The following is an 18,781-nucleotide window of genomic DNA, read 5'->3' on the forward strand; positions in this document are numbered from 1 at the left end:
TGACCCCGTCCCCCCTCAGCCCCCGCCCCCGCAGGCCCGCTGCAGTATCGCTGAAACCAGAGTATCCCATCACGCTGATGGCGCCCAGGAAAATGGTCCTGATCTCTAAAATGAGGCAGTTCCCAAGGTCGGGGCTTTGGATGAACTACCATCGTCTCTTCAGAGGAAACGCTCTGCTCCCCCCCTCCTTCATCTGGGCAGGAGGAAAAAGCCATCTCCCACCAAATGTCCACTGACCCCTCGGGCCCCCAAGGCAAGCAGCGTCTCCTTTCTCTGCACACAGCCACAGGTCACTGGTCACTCTCTCTGATGAATTTAAGATTATTACGCTGAACATCAAATGATACAGCAGCAATGACGTAAAGGCTGAGTTTAAGACTGACGCCACTCCACCACGATGGGGTGGGGGTGGGGTGGGGAGAGGCCCTCACCTAGTAGACCTCAGCCCTGTGAAGAATAAAAACCCACGCTGGGGAGACAGCACCTGGGCCCACGTGCATGCTTCACACACAGGCGATCCCGGGACCCTTGGGTGTGACCCCCAAAGCATAAACCACACATGCTGGGTGGTGGCCCCATACGGAATCACACAGCCAAGTGTGGGTGTCACAACACCCTTGTTTCAAAATACATTCTGTGATTACTTTGATCTTTCGGCCTACTGTGCAGGCCAGGAGCCAGGTAAGAATGTCCCAGGCAGAGGGGCTGTGGAAAGAAGAGAGGGTTTGGTCTGGAACCCTGAGCGCAGGACCACCCAGCTACCAGACACGCCGGAGACCAGGCCGAGCAACAGGGCCGGGGCGGGCGCTGGCCTTGCCGCAGCTAACCCAGGTTCCGTCCCTGCACCCCGTATGGTCCCTGGAGCCCTGCCAGCAGTGATCCCTGATCAGAGTCAGGAGTCAGCCCTGAGCACCTCAAACCAGCCCCTCCTGGCAAAAATGGTGAAAACCCACCTCTCCCGACACAGGTAACTGAGGTGTTTATGCTAAGGGAAAGAGCCTGACACTGAAGAACACAGCCAGAGAGACAGTTCAGGGGGAGAGGGCCTGGCACTACACAGGGTCCCCAGCACAGGGAGCAAGAGGAAGAGGGGCTGAGAGACACAGAGAGAGACAGACAGAGAGAGGAGAGAGAGGAAAGAGGGAGAGAGAGCAAGAGACAGAGAGAGGGGGGTATGGTGCCGCCAGCAGGTCAATCTGTACCTGTGAGGCAAGTGCATCAGTAGCCCGATGGCACCTTCAGACTTCCAGATACCCCAAAATTGCTGCTGTGCCTTTGGCCAGACCCCAAAAACTTGGGGCAAAGTTTACCAAGAACGTAAACGGCCAAAAGTTAGGTATGTGGGAGACACACCCACAAACCACCTCCGGCTCAGCGTTGTAATTGGAGGCATGGCCTCTCTGGTTCCTCATCAAGTTGCTTACCGGTCATGATCCCAGAGACTCAGAAAGAAATCTCGAAACCCAGCGGCTTTTGGAAGAAATTTGTGTCCGGACTGCACGGTAGGTTATTGTCGCCGGGCCACCCCAGGGGGAAAAGGGTGCCTACTCCCCCTTGGCAGCTCGGTGGCCGCCATCCGCCAGAGGCCACTGGCCAGACAGGTTTGGGCCCACAGTGACGAGACACGCGGGGCCTCATGGGATGCGGGTGGAGCCGGCCCTTTCCTCCTTGTCCCAAAAAGACTCCGAGTCGCCGCCCACTAACAGCCTTTCTGGCTCCTGATCAAGCGGCTTAATGGCTATGATCCAAGAAACTCAGGAACGAATCTCGGAACCCAGCAGGTTTTGGCAGAAATCCCTCCAGATTTAAGTGTTAAAATTTTGGAATTTCAAGATCGCACGGCTATACTGCAGCCACGTGACATCATATGTTATTCATAACCAGCAATAGAACACAAATTGTCTACTGCTGCCTTTTCAGCAGATCTGAGTGTTGGGGTAAAATCCCAAATAATAATATGGGTCTGGTGTCAAAATACTGAATGTGATCAAAGTAGAGAGAGAGTAATGTGGAAATCATCTGCCCCATAGGTAGGGGGAGGGTGTGGAATGGGGGTATACTGGGAATTTTGGTGGTGGATTATGGGCACTGGTGAAGGGGCAGGTGTTTCATTGTATGACCGAGACTTAAACCTGAAAGCTTTGTAACTGCTCTCATGGTGATTCAATAAATAAAAGTAAAGTAAAGGCCCTCCCGTTGATCATCGATTTGCTCGAGCGGGCCCAGTAACGTCTCCATTGGAGACTTTGTTGTTACTGTGTCTGGCATATCGAATACTCTCGGTAGCTTGCCGGGCTCTCCGAGAGGGGCGGAGGAATCGAACTCGGGTCAGCCATGTTGGCCGCTTGTAAGGCGAACGCCCTACCCGCTGTGCTATCGCTCCAGCCCTGATTCAATAAATAAAATTATAAAAAAAGGAAAAAAAAAGGTAAGGTGGAGTTCATACCCAATTCAATCAGCTAATCAGTGGCTGAATAAATAGCAGTACTCCTACAAAAAAAAAAAGAAAAAGAGACAGAGAGGAGAGGGGGGTAAAGAGGGAGAGAGAGGGAGAAGGAGAGAGAGAGGGGGGGAGAGAGCGAGGGAGAGGGAGAAAGAACAATGCGATGGTGCCAGTCGGCTGGGAAAGCTGAGGCCCTGGGGACGCCCTTCCATCACGGGCCAACGTGGCAGAGGCAAGAGCAGACAAGAGCAGAGCAGAGGAGGGTCAGCAGGAAGGAAGGAAGGCGGGGGGGGGGGGAGGGGAGTGCGGAACACCCCCTGGAAAGAACAAAAGCACATGCCTCCTCTGGGGCCCAGAACACTGGCCGGCAAGTTTGTGCACTGCACACAGGGCCCCGGGTTCGATGCCCTCCAATACTGCACGGCCCCCAGTGATGCCAGGACTCTCCTGAACAAAGCAGAGAGTGGACCCGGGGACTGCTGACGGGGCTTGAACCCCCTCAGAGAAGCAGGCTGGCTATGTGAGAGGTCCCCGAGTCTCCGAGCCGGCTGTCAGAGGCCACCCTGAGCCCCCAAGCCAGCCGTGTGAGAGCACTCCCCCCCCAAGTCACGGAGCCGGCTGTGTCAGAGGCCACCCCGAGTCCCAGAGCCAGAGGTGTGAGAGGGTGAGAGGCCCCCCCCAAGTCACCAAGCCAGTGGTGTGAGAGGCCCCCCTCCCCTCCGCCGAGTCCCCGAGACGGCTGTCAGCAGCCACCCGAGTCCCCGAGCTGGTGGCCGGGCACGCACCTGTTGAGCTCGCGGATGGCCCGGAGCCTGCGGATGTAGCGGCGGCAGCTGGGCAGGACGGAGAGGTGGTGGGCGTGCAGGGTGAGGAAGAAGCACTCCGTGGGGAACTTCGGCTCAGAAAACGGAGGCTGGTCTCCATCTAGGAAGACAACCCCCGTCACACAGTCCAGGGACCGAAGCAGAGCAGAGGGCACCGAGTTCAGAAGCGCAAACTCCCCCTGGCCATGCCAGAAGCTCAAGGACGCGCATCTGTCCCTGCTCCTAGACTGAAGACACGTCGTGAGGGACTGCCGCGAGCTCCGCATGAGAAACGCTGGCCTGAGTGCCGCACGCTCGTGGCCGGGCTGGCCGGGCCTGAGTCAACCCTCCCGATGTATGTGTTTCACACGTCGTTTTCACATTCACACAGACCATGGCGTTTCCAGTGTCGAGAGGCATCGGGTTATGGTGAGAAACTCCCCTAGTCGTTTCCCTCCCAGACGCCACCGTGTTTGCTACTTTCCCACCATTCCAGCCAGTACTGGGAGGATCTTTATACAAAACAAAACACCCCTTCACCTTTCAACTTTGGAAGCCCATTTTACAGAGTGCACCTATTGAGAATGGTAACACTAGTTTTTGTTTTGGGGCACCCGCAGTGGTACTTAGTGGTACTCTTGGCTCTGCACTCAGAAATCACTCCTGGGCGGTTCAAGGAACCATGTGGGATGCCAGGGATCAAACCCAGGTCAGCCAGGTACAAGGCAAACACCCTCCCCGCTGTGCCATCGCTCCTGCCCGAAGAGTGACAGCATCATCAGGGCTGCATATCGGCAGAATCATTCAATTCTGTCATCCCTGTCTTCGTAAACGTCAGCAAATAATTTGTAGTTTAATAATGATAACGCGGATCATCCCATGTGTATCTAATTCCCACATGTGCGGTTCCCCATAAAAACACGTATCTGCTAGGACATACGCTGCGAACATGCTTAGGTGACGGGACCTACAGCTTCCAGATTTCGCTTCCGGGTTTTGCTTGGGCCTTGCACATTTCCAACAGCTCTGCTACTGCACACGGCAGCCTCTGCTGCGTCTCTGGCACCGTTATCTAATGCTGGGGGTAATTACATCATATCTTAGGAATGTCGCTAAATAATACGGGCTGTAGGATAGAAGAAAAGATGAACATTTCTAACACCTCTGAAATAATCCTATTTGAGGCTGGAGGGCGGGGAGGGCAGCGGGGAGGGCATTTGCCTTGTAAGCGTCCTGACCCTGGTTCAACCCACGGCAACCCACATGGTCCCCCAAGCACCGCTAGGAGTAATTTTCGAATGCAGAGCGAGGAGTAACCCCTGAGCCTCGCTGGGTGTGACCCAAAAAGCAAATAGTAAAAAAATAAATACAATATTCCTATTTGGGGGCTGGAGAGATAGTTAAAGAAGGAATTTGCCTTGACACGGCAGCCAGGCCACAGCCCTGGTGAGCTGACTTCCGCCAGGGGTCACTCTGAACACAGTCGAGGAACAGCCCCTGACCACTGCCAGGTGTGGCCACCTCCGCCCCAAATTAAAAATGTACGTAAAATGATGCTTTCATGCTTATAATTCATCAAGAGCTATTGAATAGCTTGTGAGAATTTTAATCGGCATTTATAGAATCTGCATAATCAAACTAGAGCATGGCAACCCGCTTTAGCAGGTGTCTGAGTATGTATCCCACACACCTGTACTTCTACTCAGAAGAGGTTATTTCATCCCATTTGCACTACATCTGTTTGATTTGGGCTAACCTCAGTCACTTCCTGTGGTATCTGATTGTGTCATCTACCTCTGGCTTACCAAGTCCCCTTCTGCATGGCAGCAGGCAATGAGGGAGCACCAGCATCCCGGTGAGAGATTTAAGGGGCCAGAGCCCTGGGACAGCAGGGACGGTGGGTGCCTGGCTTGCAAGCAGCCAACTGGGTTCGATCCCCTGTGTCCCAAATGGTTCCCAAGCCCACCCGGAACCAGGGAGGCCCAAGCATCGCCAGGAGCGGCCCCCACCACAAGAGAAGGCCCATTTCCCAGCACAGGAAAGCGGCCCTCTCACACGGCCCCCAGCCAGCACTCACAGAGCTCGGCCAGCCACTCGGTCACATCCTCCATCGTGGCATTCACCCGCGTCTCGTCACTGGGGAGAACGATCCGACACCGCGGGTGGAATATGTACGTGGGGTCCACAGTCTCCAGCTTGATCTTGGTACTCAACTGCTGCAGCGCCCAGAGGAAGTTGAGCATGAAGCCGTCCGTGGACACGAGCCGGTCGTCGGCCTGCGGAGAGGGGAGAGGCGGCTTCAGGGTGAGGGGCTGGGCAGAGATCGGACCCCAACTTTATAAGCAAGGTGAGGGCACCTTCTAGGACGGGCTATACTCAGAGACACCACAGAAAAGAAAATTACAGGCCAACATCCCTGATGAACACGGATGCAAAGATCCTCAACAAAGTCTTGGCAAATAGAATCCAACGACTCGTCAAAAAGATCCTACACCATGACCAACTAGGATTCATCCCAGGGATATGAGGGTGGTTTAACATTCGCAAGTCAATCAACACAACCCACCATATCAATAAAAGATAAAAATCGCATGATCATATCCACAAAGAGAAACCATTTGACAAGTTTATGATGAAAACTCTCATCAAAATGGGAACCGAAGGAACTTTCCTCAATATAGTCAAAGCCATCTACCACAAGCCCGTGGCAAGCATTATTCTCAATGGGGAGAAACTAAAAGCCTTACCTCTAAGATCAGGGACACGACAAGGATGCCCACTCTCACCACTTCTATCCAATATAATACTGGCCGTACTTACCAGAGCAGTTAGGCAAAAAAAGATATTAAGGGCATCCAGAGAGGAAAGAAAGAAATCAAGTTCTCACTATTTGCAGATGACATGATACTAAGAGAACCCAAAAGCCTCTACCAAGAAGCTAATAGAAATTACAGACTTGTACAGTAAAGTGGTAGGCTATAAATCAGTACCAAAAGTCCATGGCTTTCCTATATGCAATGAGTGAGAAGAAAGTGATATGAAAAAAAAAATCCCCATTCACAACCATGCCCCAGAAAATCAAGTACTTCAGAATCAGCTTAACTAAAAAGGTAAACAGGCCTATACAAAACTACAAAATTCTACTTTAAGAAATAGAAGAGGACGTGAGGAAATGGAAACACATCCCCTGCTCATGGATTGAGAGAATTAACATTATCAAAGTGGCAATACATCCGAAGTATTATACAGATTCAATGTATCCTATAAGGATACTCTTGGGGCTGGAACAATAGCACAGTGGGTAGGGCGTTTGCCTTGCACGCAGCCAACCCAGGTCTGATTCCCAGCATCCCATATGGTTCCCAGGCACCATCAGGAGTAATTCCTGAGTGCAGAGCCAGGAGTAAACCCTATGCATTGCCGAGTGTGACCCACTTGATCACTTGACTTCCCGTTACTCGTCGATTTGCTCGAGCAGATGCCAGTAACGTCTCCATTTGTCCCTGTCGCGTGCTAGTGTAGCCCAGTGGCATCTGTTCGTTCTAGGAACACAAAAGAGCCTCAAACCAATCGTTCATGATCTTGATGAAGAAGTCTGACCATCTGGTAGGTGGGCAACCACGTGGCCTTTTGACATCCCGTGGAATCCAGTTGGTAACAGCTCTAGTCCAGCGGTCGTCTCTAACTCTCATTACGTGACCAGCCCATCTGATTTTTGACGCCTTGGCAAACGAGACAGTGTCCCTGATTCTTGATCCTCGACGGAGGTCGGAACTCCGGATTCTTTCTCTCTTTTGAGTGAAACGTGATATTCCAAGCAGAGCTCTTTCAATTCCTCTTTGGGAGACCCGAATAGCGTTCTCATCCTGTTTGCGTAGGGCCCAGGTGTCTGAGGCATATGTTAACGCAGGAAGAACAGTGGAATCAAAGAGATGTGCCCGGAGCCAGAGGTTCTTCGTCCTCTTAGCTATTTCTTCGCCAAGCAGCACAAATGCTGACCGACTTCGACCGTGAGTGTGGAAAGGTCAGACTACAGCTGAATCTTACAAAGACAATGTTTATGAGAAACAGCCTCATCCCTGACGCTCCATTTGCTCTCAACGGAACAACCATCTCTGAATGCAACAGCTATATGTACCTAGGTCGAGAAGTCAACAGGACAAATGACCTGGCACCCGAGCTGCGCAGGAGGAAGAGAACGGCTTGGAATGCCTTCAAGAGCATCAAGTGTGACCCAAAGAGTGGAAAAAAAGAAAAAGAAGGATACCCATGACATTCTTCAAAGAAATTGATCAAACACTCCAACACTTCTGAAATTCATATGGAACAAGCTCCCACAAATAGCTAAAGAAATTCTTGGGTGAAAAAAGATGGGAGGAATCATCTTCCCCAACTTCAAACTATACTACAAAGCACTAATAATTGAAACAGCATGGTCTTGAAACAAAGGCAGATCCGCAGACCAATCCTAACAAACACCCTCAAATATATGATCATCAAATCTTTGATAAGGGAGCCAGAAATATAAAGTGGATCAAGGAAAGCCTCTTTATCAAATGGTGCTGGAAAAACTAGACAGCTACATGCAAAATAATGGGCTCAGACCTCTACCTAATACCATGCACAAAAGTCAGATCAAAATGAATTTAAAGACCTCAACATCAGACCAGAATCCATAAGGTACACTGAAGAAAAGGTGGGCAAAACCTCCACTATCTGAAGCTAAAAGGTATCTTCAAAGATGAAATACCACAAAGATGAAAGACCAAGGAAGTGGAAACAAAGATACACAAATGGGACTATCCTAAACCAAGAAGCTTCTGCACTTCAAAAGAAACAGTGACCAAGGATACAAAGACAGCCTACGGAATGGGAAAGGATATTCACCCAATACCCTTCTGATAAGGGGCTAATATCAAGGATATACAAGGCGCTGGTTGAACTCTAACAAGAAGAAAACTTCCAATCCCATCAGAAAATGGGGCAATGAAATGAACAGAAACTTTCTCAAAGAAGAAATTCGAATGGCCAAAAGGCACATGAAAAAATGCTCTTCATCACTAATCATCAGGAAGATGACGATTAAAACAACAATGAGATATCATCATCTCACACCAGAGACTGGCCCACATCCAGAAGAACAAAAGCAACCTGTTTTGGCATGGATGTGGGGAGAAAGGGACTCTCCTTCACTGCTGGTGGGAATGCCGACTGATCCAGCCTTTTTGGAAAATAATATGGGCATTTCTTGGGCTGGAGAGATAGCACAGCGGTAGGGCGTTTGCCTTGCAAGCGGCCAACATGGCCGACCCGAGTTCGATTCCTCCGCCCCTCTCGGAGAGCCTGGCAAGCTACTGAGAGTATCTTGCCTGCATGGCAAAGGCTGGCAAGCTTCCCGTGATGTATTCGATATGCCAAACACAGTAACAATTGTCACAATGGAGACGTTACTGGGCCCACTCGAGCAAATCTATGAACAATGGGAGGACAGTGACAGTGATGGGCATTTCTCAAAAACCTAGAAATTGGGCTCCCATTTGACCCAGCAATACCAATCTAGGAATATATCCTGAGGATGCAAAAAAGCACAGTAGAAATGACATCTGCACCTGTACATTTATTGCAGCACTGTACACAATAGCCAGAATCTGGAAAACAACCTGAGTGCCCGAGAACAGACAACTGGTTAAAGAAACTTTGGGGGGCTGGAGTGATAGCATAGCAGGGAGGGCGTTTGCCTTGCACGCAGCCGACCCAGGTTCGATTCCCAGCATCCCATAAGGCCCCCTGAGCATCGCCAGGAGTAACTCCTGAGTGCAGTGCCAGGAGTAACCCCTGTGCATTGACAGGTGTTACCCAAAAAGGAAAAAAAAAAAAAAAACCTTTGGTACATCTACACAATGGAATATTATGCAGCTGTTAGGAAAGATGAAGTCATGAAATCTGCTTATAAGTTCATGGACAGGGAGAGTGCCAGGCTAAGTGAGATGAGTCAGAAAGAGCGGGACAGATAAAGAATGACTGCACTCATTTGTTGAATATAAAATATCATGAGACTAACATCCAAGGACAGTAGCGACAAGGACCAGGAAGACTGCTCCCTGCTTGAAAACATGCCTTATGGGCTGGGGAGAAGGTAGCTGGGATAGAGAAGGGATCGCTAAGTCAATGACGGTTGAAGAAATCGCTTGGGATGGGAGATGGGTGCTGGAAGTAGATAAAGGATCGAACACGATGGCCTCTCGTTATCTGTATTGCAAATCGTGATGCCCCAAAGTCGAGAGAAAGAGGGAAACTCTCTGCCATAGAGGCAGGGGGAGAGGAGGGATGTGAGGGGAGGAAGACTGAGAACATTGGTGGTGGAAAATGTGCACTGGTGGGGGGATGGGTGTTCGATCATTGTATGACTGAAACTCAAACATGAAAGTTTTGTAACTGTAGTTGATTCAATAAAAACATTGTAGGTGCTTCAATAAAAAATTTAAAAATAAAAAAATGGGGGAAAAATGTACAGGATGTACTAACACCAGCTTCTCACTGGCAGGAATGAGCCCGGGTGAGAAAAGGCACTGCAGGACTTTCTGACTAACCCCGCCCCGGAGCCCTGACAAGGTGCAGGACAAACTCAGAGAACTGAAATGTCCGAGACCCTTAAACCAGCAGAAACACAATGAATGTCCAACGTCACTTCCTTCTCCCTCCAACTCAAGAGCGTCAAAGTTAGCTGCACAAGTCTCGGGGTGTCCCTCATGGCCAGCCTGGGGAGTCCTAATACCATTGCCCAACACCAGATGACAGCCTGACGGAGGGTCCCTCACAGCCAAGGTTCTGCTGCCCCCACGGGGCAGAGCAGGCCACTCTGTGGGACACCCGGAGACTCAGGGAGTAGCCAGCCGGGTCCTATCACCTGAGACAGGGTCCAGGCTGAGTTCAATCACACCAGAATGACAAAAGCACATGGACAGTCTGTGCAGTGCGGATGCTCACCCCAGTGCTGGCCACGGCGTTGGTGGCCCTTGTGGAAAGTTCTCCCGCTCCAGCCCGTGACCCGCTCTCTCCTGCCCAAGCTCCCCCACCCCACCCCCGGCAGTGTGCAGGCTTGTCCCTCAGGCCCACTCCTCCCCCACTTCCTGCCTCACACAGGATCCCAGAAACAACGTCCAGCTTCGCAACACGGAGCCCGAACGGCAGCTCCTCAGCGTTCCTGGCCCTGGCGTCAGCTTCCCTTCCAGCAGGAGAGTGGACGCCCCTCCCTGCCCGTCCCAGCCGAGGACCACCCCGGAACCACCGACTGGCGTGCGTTGCAGGGGAGGGCCGGCGGCCGGGAGCTCGTGGGCCCGTTTCCAGCCCCTACCTGCATCTGGGCCTTCTTCATGTTGGCGTTGACCACAGCCGCCATGTAGCCGAGGGCGGCCTCCCGCGTCTCCCCATTCAGCAGGATGCTGTGCAGGATCTTGAAGAGCTCTTGCTGCAGAAGAAGGGGAAACAGAAGGAGAGCGGGACTTCAGAAACGCTTCATTGCTCACCGCGAGGAAAAGCTCACTCAGGCGCCTGAGCTCACTCCACCCTGGAACGTTTCCAGTCACGAAAGAGAGAACCCGAGGGTGACAGGAACAGACGCAACTGGCAACGGCAGCAGGACGGCTGAACCGAACAGGAGGTGGAGTGGACACGGGGCACGGTCAGAGGTTTGGTGCAGCAGCTGCTGCGACAAAGGCGCCCCTTTCCCAGAAGTGACCTGCACTTGGCTGCGACCCGCCCGGATAAAGCCGCTGAGGGCGCACTCACCCGTCCCAGCTCCAAGTAATGCTGCAGTGACTGGCTGACCACGCGAGTATTCTCCAGGGTAATGGCTGGCCCTGAGAAATATTTTTCCACCACTTTAGCCTGCAGGAAGGAAAGAAAACCCAGTGAGCTGGAACGGAGGGTCGGGCAGGGAGCCAAACGCTGGCACGGCAAAGTGCAAACGGTCCCGGTACTTACGTCATCTTCCGCAAAGACCGAGAAACTAAAGAAAGCCCCCAAGTAAGACAGTCTCTGCAGCTCCCGCCCGGAGCCAGGGCTTAAGGCTTTAGGCAACCACAACGGCAAAGAAGCGACCTACGCGGAGAAAGAAAACAAAAACGAAAGCGGGAGAGGAGGATCAGGCCAAGCCAAGTGTGGCCTGCGATGCAGAGGGGACCGTGGCTGGAAACAGCCCCCTGTCACAAGGCTACGCCACTGCGGCCCCCGCCCCTGGCTGACCCCCCCATCGCTTTACAAGGGAGACGGGCAGTGCTCCTTATTCGAGATGACTTCCAGCCCGCGGGCAACTGGCCACTGAGCTACATCCTGGGCCCCAGGATATTCTTTCAGGGCTGAAACGGGCTACTAGGACTTGAGTAAAAAAAAAGTCCCCTGGATTTCCCTGTGTGACCTGTGACTCTGACTCTTGTGACTTGTCCAAAACACTGTCACTACAAGCAAAGAAGAGCCTCATCCCAGGAAGGCCTGCACGATCCTCGGAGACACATGTGCACGGCTGGTTCCCGCCCCCTCGCCCGGCCAGGAACAGCCACTACAGTCACACCAGGGACGCTTGGGGACATGCTTACCAGATTGCACACTGGGTGAGTCTTCCCAAACTTGGTCTCGCACAGCTCCCCCAGAGCCTGGAAGAAGGGGAGGGGGCGTCAGCGATGCCTGTCCCACCTGCTGGCAGAGAAGCTAACACCAACTCTGAGGGCTAGTGGGGGAGGCTGGTGCCCAGAGAGAGGGTCTGGACAGATGGACGAATGGACGGACGGACACACACACACACACACTGAAGCGTCAATGGGAGCAGATGGTGCCTGAGGCACCACAGCTTGGCTCAAAGGCCACTGACAGTCATGGGCCAACCCCCACACGCCCCCTCGCCACCCCCCCCAGAATGCCAAAGGCTCCGGGGCATCTCTGGTTCACCAACACACGCTCACACACCATGAAACGCTTCATATCCAAGATACTCGAAACAGAAGATCTCTCTGAGATACGCTCAAAGCACATTTCAACTACCTGCTCTCCAGACACAATTTTAAATAGAGACCCCGCCCCCACCCCCAGAGATCAGTGAACCTATTTTAACCTATAAACAGATTTTCCCAAACACCTCCCTCTGTCTCCCGGCCCCGCGCCTGGCTGTCCTCACCGGGGCGCCGGGTTGAGTTTTCCTCCCCGCCCCGACCAGGGCTCCGGCAGCCGAAGACCTCCAGAACCAGCCACCCCCATGCTGAGACCACTCTGCACACGCATGAAGGTACCGGCAGAGGAACAAAGGCATGCGGGTCCTGGGGCTGAGATCTCCAAGCCTGCTCTCGGATCGGGGCTGAGCATCCTCCACCCAGATCTTCCATCTTCCAGTAGGCCGGGGTCACACCCACCAACTGACCCCCAGCGCTGTGTAATCCCATCAACGGCCAAGACCCAGAGACTATAAAACCCAGCTCCCGGAAGCGACATCTTATTATCTCATCTTTACTTTGGACAAACTGGCAGGCTACCGAATGTAACCTGCCCACACGCAGAGTTTGGCAAACTCCCCGTGCCGTACCCAATATGCCAAATACCAGTAACAATGATGGGTCTCATTCTCCTAATCCTCAAAGAGCCTTGAATATGGCACTTTTTAAAAATCTCAGGGCTAGGACGAACAGACGTTACTGGGGCCTGCTCGAGGCAATCGACGAACAACAGATGATCGTGATCGTGATCTCCCACTGTCTGAAATATGCTCCCAAGCTCAGGGTGACTCGTCTCGCCAGTGCTCCCGGGGACATAATTACACCACAGGAAGTTCCAGCATTCAGCACCCCAGGGCGCGTGCCTGGTTCCCATCTCTGGGTTCAAGGCTCCCCTTTCCTCCAGGACGGGTCCCCATCCTCCGGGAGAGAACCCGGGGAGACAGGCCTGCACCATCAGCCCTGTGATGGGGCTCGGGAAGTCCAGCTGAGCCAACGCGAGCTGCCTGTGGATACAATTCTCCTGGTGGTTTGGACGCGGCACAGCCGGGGCCAAGCTGGAGCTCCGGGGTGCCGCACGGGGGCAGGACTCAGGCCTGAGACACTCCCAAGGCTCCAGAGAAGGACACGCTCAGCCTCGAGCAGGGATGCACCCGAGAGTGCCAGATTCCAGCCAGAATACAGCAGGGAGGGCACTTGCCTTGCACGCAGCCCACCAGGATTCAATCCTCAGCATCGCATACGGCCCCTCAGCCCTGCCAGGAGTGACCCCTGAGCGCAGAGCCATGCCCTGAGCATCACCGGTGCGGCCCCAAACAAACCACCCCCCGGGGAAGATCCAGTGCCATCGTCACAGACCTCATCAGGTCCCTTGCCGCACCGCAGGCCGCCGGTCTGGACCACGAAAGCCTCTGGGGACATCAGACACTCATATGAAGTCAAACCAAACCTCCCAGGAAACAGCAGGGGCTCTGCACTCAGGACAGTGACAATGGCAGTCTGGACATGGGCCACCAGGCTTCTCCCTGTCTGTCACGCAGCAGGACTGGAGGGGTCCTGTTAGGGAACACTGAACCCGAGCCCCGAGGAAGACCTTCAGGACCTGGGCTCATGGGTTCCTGCTCCCCTCCAAGGACCCAGCTGAGGGTGCTCACGGGCTTCTGCTCCTGACATCCCCGCCGGGGGCTCACCAGCTGACTCTCTGGTGCCAAGCCTGGGCATCTGCCCCAGGGGACCAGTGGACTGTGTCTCCGTCTTGTCTCCCAGCGGAGGCGAGCACCCGAGGGGAGGCATCCTGTCCCTCCAGTGCCCATGTCCCCAGGGAGGGGGAAGTCAAGGACTGACAGGATGGAGAAGGCAGCAGACCGAGGACAGAACAGGGCGCCAACAGGGAGCTGACAGGGACCCCCCCCCCCCGCCGCCCCTCCACGGGACTCTGGGTTCCAGGTCAGAGTTCTGCGTTTCGCTGTCGGCCTTTGGGTTTCTGAACAGCCTGTGATACCTGAGGGGAGTTTTCTCCTGAATTTCAGTGAGGCAAACTCAGAGAAGGAAAGAGCCGAGTGCCTCGTTGGTCCCAACATCTCTGTAAGAGCCGCCATCCCTCGGGTACGGTGCCGCCAGCAGGCCAACCTGTACCTGCCGGGCAAGTGCATCAGCAGCCTGATGGTGCCTGCAGGCTTCCTGATACCAAAAAATTGCTGCTGTGCCTCTGGCTGGACCCCAACAACTTGGGAACAAGTTTCCCGAGAAATTAAACGGCCACGAGTTAGGTATGTGGGAGCCACGCCCACAAACCACCTCCAGTACAGCTATACAAGTTCATCTATCAGCCTCGCTTCAGAGACCCATAAATAAATCTTGAAAGAGATCAAAATCAGAGACTCACAAATGAATCTCAGAAGAGAGCAGCGCATCGCAGAGATGTCTCCTCACCCTGTGCCAGGATGATTTCACCGGAGCACCTCAGACAGGGGCAGGTGTGTCTGTCCCAAAGGAACCCTGGCAAATGCTAACCTCCAGAACCCAATCACCGCCACGCTCACGACCGACCTTCACAGGCTCGTCTCACGCTCCAAACGTATGAGAATGAACACGCTGAAAACCCCGGGTAAGCGGGACTAGTGACTGAAAACTCCAGGCTTCACGGAGTCAGGAATGGGTGACCTCCCCCTATCTCCCCGCCCTTCAGGTTCCCTGCCAGTCACACCCACAAACTGCCTGTGGGCTCCATTTAAGCCTGTTAACAGCCAGGATTCAGACCCTCAGAAAAGAATCTCGGAAGAGAGTAGCAGGCCACAGAGATGCCTCCAGACCCCAAATATTTAAAAATTTTAGAAACCCAGCTTTTCTTGGCCACGCAACATCTCGTACTATTCATCACAAGCAATACAAAATAAACTATTTAGCATCTGCCTAGGGGGCAGCTTGAGTGGTGGTGGGAAACTCTGAAATACTGTGCTGGGGGGCTGGAGCGATAGCACAGCGGGTAGGGCGTTTGCCTTGCACACAGCCAACATGGCCAACACAGGTTTGATTCCCAGCACCCCATATGGTCCCCCGAGCACCGCCAGGAGCGATTCCTGAGTGCATGAGCCAGGAGTAACCCCCGAGCATCGCCGGGTGTGACCCAAAAGGAAAAAAAAAAGAAAAAGAAATACTGTGCTGGGAAGGTGTAATGGTGGTAGACTTGGTGTTGAAATGTAAATGATTACTGTGAACAATTTTATGAAAATAAAATTTAAAAATTTTTTTTTAAAAAAAGAGCCGTTATTCCTGAGGTCACTCAGCATGGCCTGTCCACTGCTCTGCTGGCCCCAGCCCGCCTGAAGAAAACCCATAGGATCAAGAACGGCAAGCAAGAAAACCACTCTGAGCTTCCTGCAGAAAGTCACGACAAAAAGATAAAAAAATAGGGGCTGGGGCTTAGTACAGTGGGGAGGGTGCTTACCCTGAATGCCGCCAGCCCAGGTTTGACCCCCGACATTACACAGGGTCCCCTGAGCACCACCAGGAGTGACCCCTGAGTACAGAGCCAGGAGCAACCCCTGAACGCTGCTGGGTGTGGCCCAAACTCCCCTCCCCCCAAACACACACACACACAAAAGGAAAAATAAAAATAGTTTCCTTAGTACACCTCCCATTTCACATGCATTTCTCATAATAAATTCTGGGCCAGAGGGTGAGGCCAAGTGCTGGAATGCAGGTGGGAGCCCTGGGCCCAATCCCTTGCACCACGTGGTCCCTGAGAACCACCAAGAAGGAACCCTCCTGCACCAAGCTGCACTGCTGAGTGTGGCCCCAAACACTCACCCCTAAAGAAAAAAACAAAACCCGTCTCAAACAGGGCAGAGCCCCAGGATCCTGCCAGCAAGCATCGCCCGCAGGCAGATGGGGACAGAGTCTGGGCCGTCCCAGGGCCAGTCCAAGCCGTCACTGAGGCTTCTCCCAGCACAACCCACAATGAGACGTCACAGTCGGCACCTGCCAACCGGGACAGCGTCTGCCGCCTTACCATGAGCGGGTACTTGAAGTAGTCGCTGTCCAGGGAACACTCTTTGGCAGCGAGAGCCAGGCCTTGTAAGACAGGGATAAAGATCTGCAAGACAAAACAGCAGGGACAGCAGCGACAATGAGGACGGGCAGGAGCCAGGCAACAGGGCGCTGTGTCCGGACCCCAGCCTGTCCCCTGAGCCCGGCCCACAAAGCTCCGTCACGTAGAAGGATCAGGATCCAGCCGCTGCTCGTGGCTCTGCTCTCCCGCAGGGCCCCGGAAGTCCTGCTGGAAGGACTCGCTGTGATGAGTCAGGAAGTCAGAGATCTGGGGTCTGCTGTGGGTACCCCCCAGAATTCAAACAGCTCTGCAGGCCTCGGCCAACAGCTCGAGTGCAATTACCAAGCGGCACCTGTTTGTAAAGCAAGTGTATGTGACGCACCCGCATTTTCTCGACCCAATCAGTTTTGAAAAAATAAGTCTTTGCTGCCTCCCACCTCTAATTCTTTCCTGTGTTCCCTGTTTATTGTAAAGAGAACAAGGGGCAGAATACATATGATTTTCCACTAACTTTAATTATGGGGAACAAAGAGACAGCTGGTGATGTTTCAAAAAAGGGTGGGGGGGGCTGGAGCAATAGCACAGCAGGTAGGGTGTTGGCCTTGAACGTGGCCGACCCGGGTTCGATTCCCAGCATCCCATAGGGTCCCCTGAGCACCGCCAGGAGTAACTCCTGAGTGCAGAGCCAGGAGTAACCCCTGTGCATCACCAGGTGTGACCCAAAAAGAAAAAAGGGGGGGGGGAATGGGGAAAAAAAGGCTTTAGGGGGCTGTAGTGATAGCACAGTGGGTAGAACGTTTACCCTGCATGCGGCCAACTGGGATTCGATTCCCAGCATCCCATATGGTCCCCTGAGCACCGCCAGGGATAATTCCTGAGTGCATGAGCCAGGAGTAACCCCAGCATCATCCCTGGGTGTGACCCAAAAAGAAAAAAAAATTAAAAAAAAAAAGGCTTTACTGGAAGGTCTTACCTCTGTATAATTGACAGAGTAACCTGACATCAAATTCACCAGCTGAGCACTAACACAGGGGCACTAGGCGGGATCTGCCGGCTCTTCTTCCAAACTCACCAGGCACTCACGGATCAGCCCAGGGAGAGAGGGCTGGGATGCAGGACTAGTAATGTTACGTAGAAAATGTTGTCAACAACAGCTGACAATCTGGTACACCAACACTGACTCCTTCCAAGAGGGAGTGTTCCAGGAAGCACTAGAAAGCCTGGAACGTTCCCTGTCCTACTCAGAGCAAGGCAGAGTACGAGTGATCCTGTCGTGAAGGAGTCTGCTCCTTTAAACCTGGAGCCCAGGATCAGAAAGCAACTGGCAAGAGTTTTGCAGGATCAATGCAACGCTGGGAGAGCGGTTAGGGCAGGAAGGAAGAGCAGGAAAAGAACAGGGAAAGGCATCTACCCAGCATGCGACAGACTCCCGTCTGGCCCCTGGCACCCGACATGGTCCCCTAACATCCCTGAGCACGGAGAAGGAGGATTAAGTCCTGAGCACTACTGGGTGTAGCCCAAAACACAGAAAGATAATTAAAAAAAAAAACAAAACACTGAAAAATTATCCCAGGCCGTTTGGGGGTGGTGAGGTAACTATGGACACCAAGACCACAAATGTCAACACTCTTGCACATAACCTAAACTATAATTAAAAAACAAACACAATGGGGCCAGAGCAATAGCACAGTGGGGAGGACGTCTGCCTTGGAGGTGGGCAAACAGGGTTTGATCCCTGAGTATGTCCTAAGCATCTCCAAAAAGCTAAACACAAAAATAAAGCAAACCAAAACCGAAATATCAGACCCTGCCGCTTATGTTAGAAGAACCCTTCAGGACTACCCAAACAGCTTGATTATCAGGGACCGTGTCTGCACCGGCCCTTGCTTCTACAAGATGCCACACGTGAACGCGCGATTCACTGTGTGCGAGCCAAGCCCAGGGCCAGCGGGGAGAAACAAGGAGCTCCAGCTGCCAACACACCAGGCGGCAAACGCGCCTCCCGCCTAAGGCTCGCCCTGGGTGCTCTTGGGTGAAATTTCCTGCTGGGCCTGCAGGAGGCCAAGGCCCCAGCCTGGGTCCAGACCACAACTGACCCTGAAGGACTGAGCGAGTAGTAGCCCCGAGCACCCCGAACCAAAAATAACCACCCACGGGGCTGGAGCGACAGGACAGTGGGGAGGGCATTTGCCTTGTATGCGGCCGACCAGGGTTCAATCCCCAGCATCCCATATGGTCCCCGGAGCACTGTCAGGAGTGATTCCTGAGTGCAGAGCCAGGAGTAAGCCCTGAGCATCGCTGGGTGTGACTCAAAAAGACAAAAAATAAAAAAACCAACCCCAATGAAGAAGCTCGCCAAGCGCCTGGCCCGATGGCGCATGCGTGGAGGAGGCGGCTGCCACGGGCATCTTCGGGCCGGTCGCTCTGCAGGAGCCACACCAGGACATTCAGATCCCAAGGCAGAAGCTTGCGGGACACATTAGGAAACCCTTCTTGGCACCGCGGC

The 18,781-nt window shown here is 53.3% G+C and overlaps 1 protein-coding gene across 1 annotated transcript in view; it reads right to left on the reverse strand.

Annotated features, from left to right (window-relative positions):
- The window catches only part of UBE4B (ubiquitination factor E4B), an 86,473-nt gene that overhangs the window by 21,572 nt on the left and 46,120 nt on the right, over window positions 1-18,781 (reverse strand). Inside the window, exons 10-16 of the mRNA XM_056110973.1 lie at window positions 16,237-16,320; window positions 11,841-11,897; window positions 11,230-11,346; window positions 11,035-11,133; window positions 10,601-10,714; window positions 5,324-5,522; window positions 3,229-3,367 (exon numbers count right to left, since the gene is read on the reverse strand). Coding sequence (XP_055966948.1) covers window positions 3,229-3,367; window positions 5,324-5,522; window positions 10,601-10,714; window positions 11,035-11,133; window positions 11,230-11,346; window positions 11,841-11,897; window positions 16,237-16,320 — 809 coding nt within the window. The remainder of the gene's footprint in view (window positions 1-3,228; window positions 3,368-5,323; window positions 5,523-10,600; window positions 10,715-11,034; window positions 11,134-11,229; window positions 11,347-11,840; window positions 11,898-16,236; window positions 16,321-18,781) is intronic.

The sequence above is a fragment of the Sorex fumeus genome, unplaced genomic scaffold (assembly GCF_029834395.1).
Source record: "Sorex fumeus unplaced genomic scaffold, SorFum_2.1 ptg000011l, whole genome shotgun sequence".
Lineage (NCBI taxonomy): Eukaryota > Metazoa > Chordata > Mammalia > Eulipotyphla > Soricidae > Sorex > Sorex fumeus.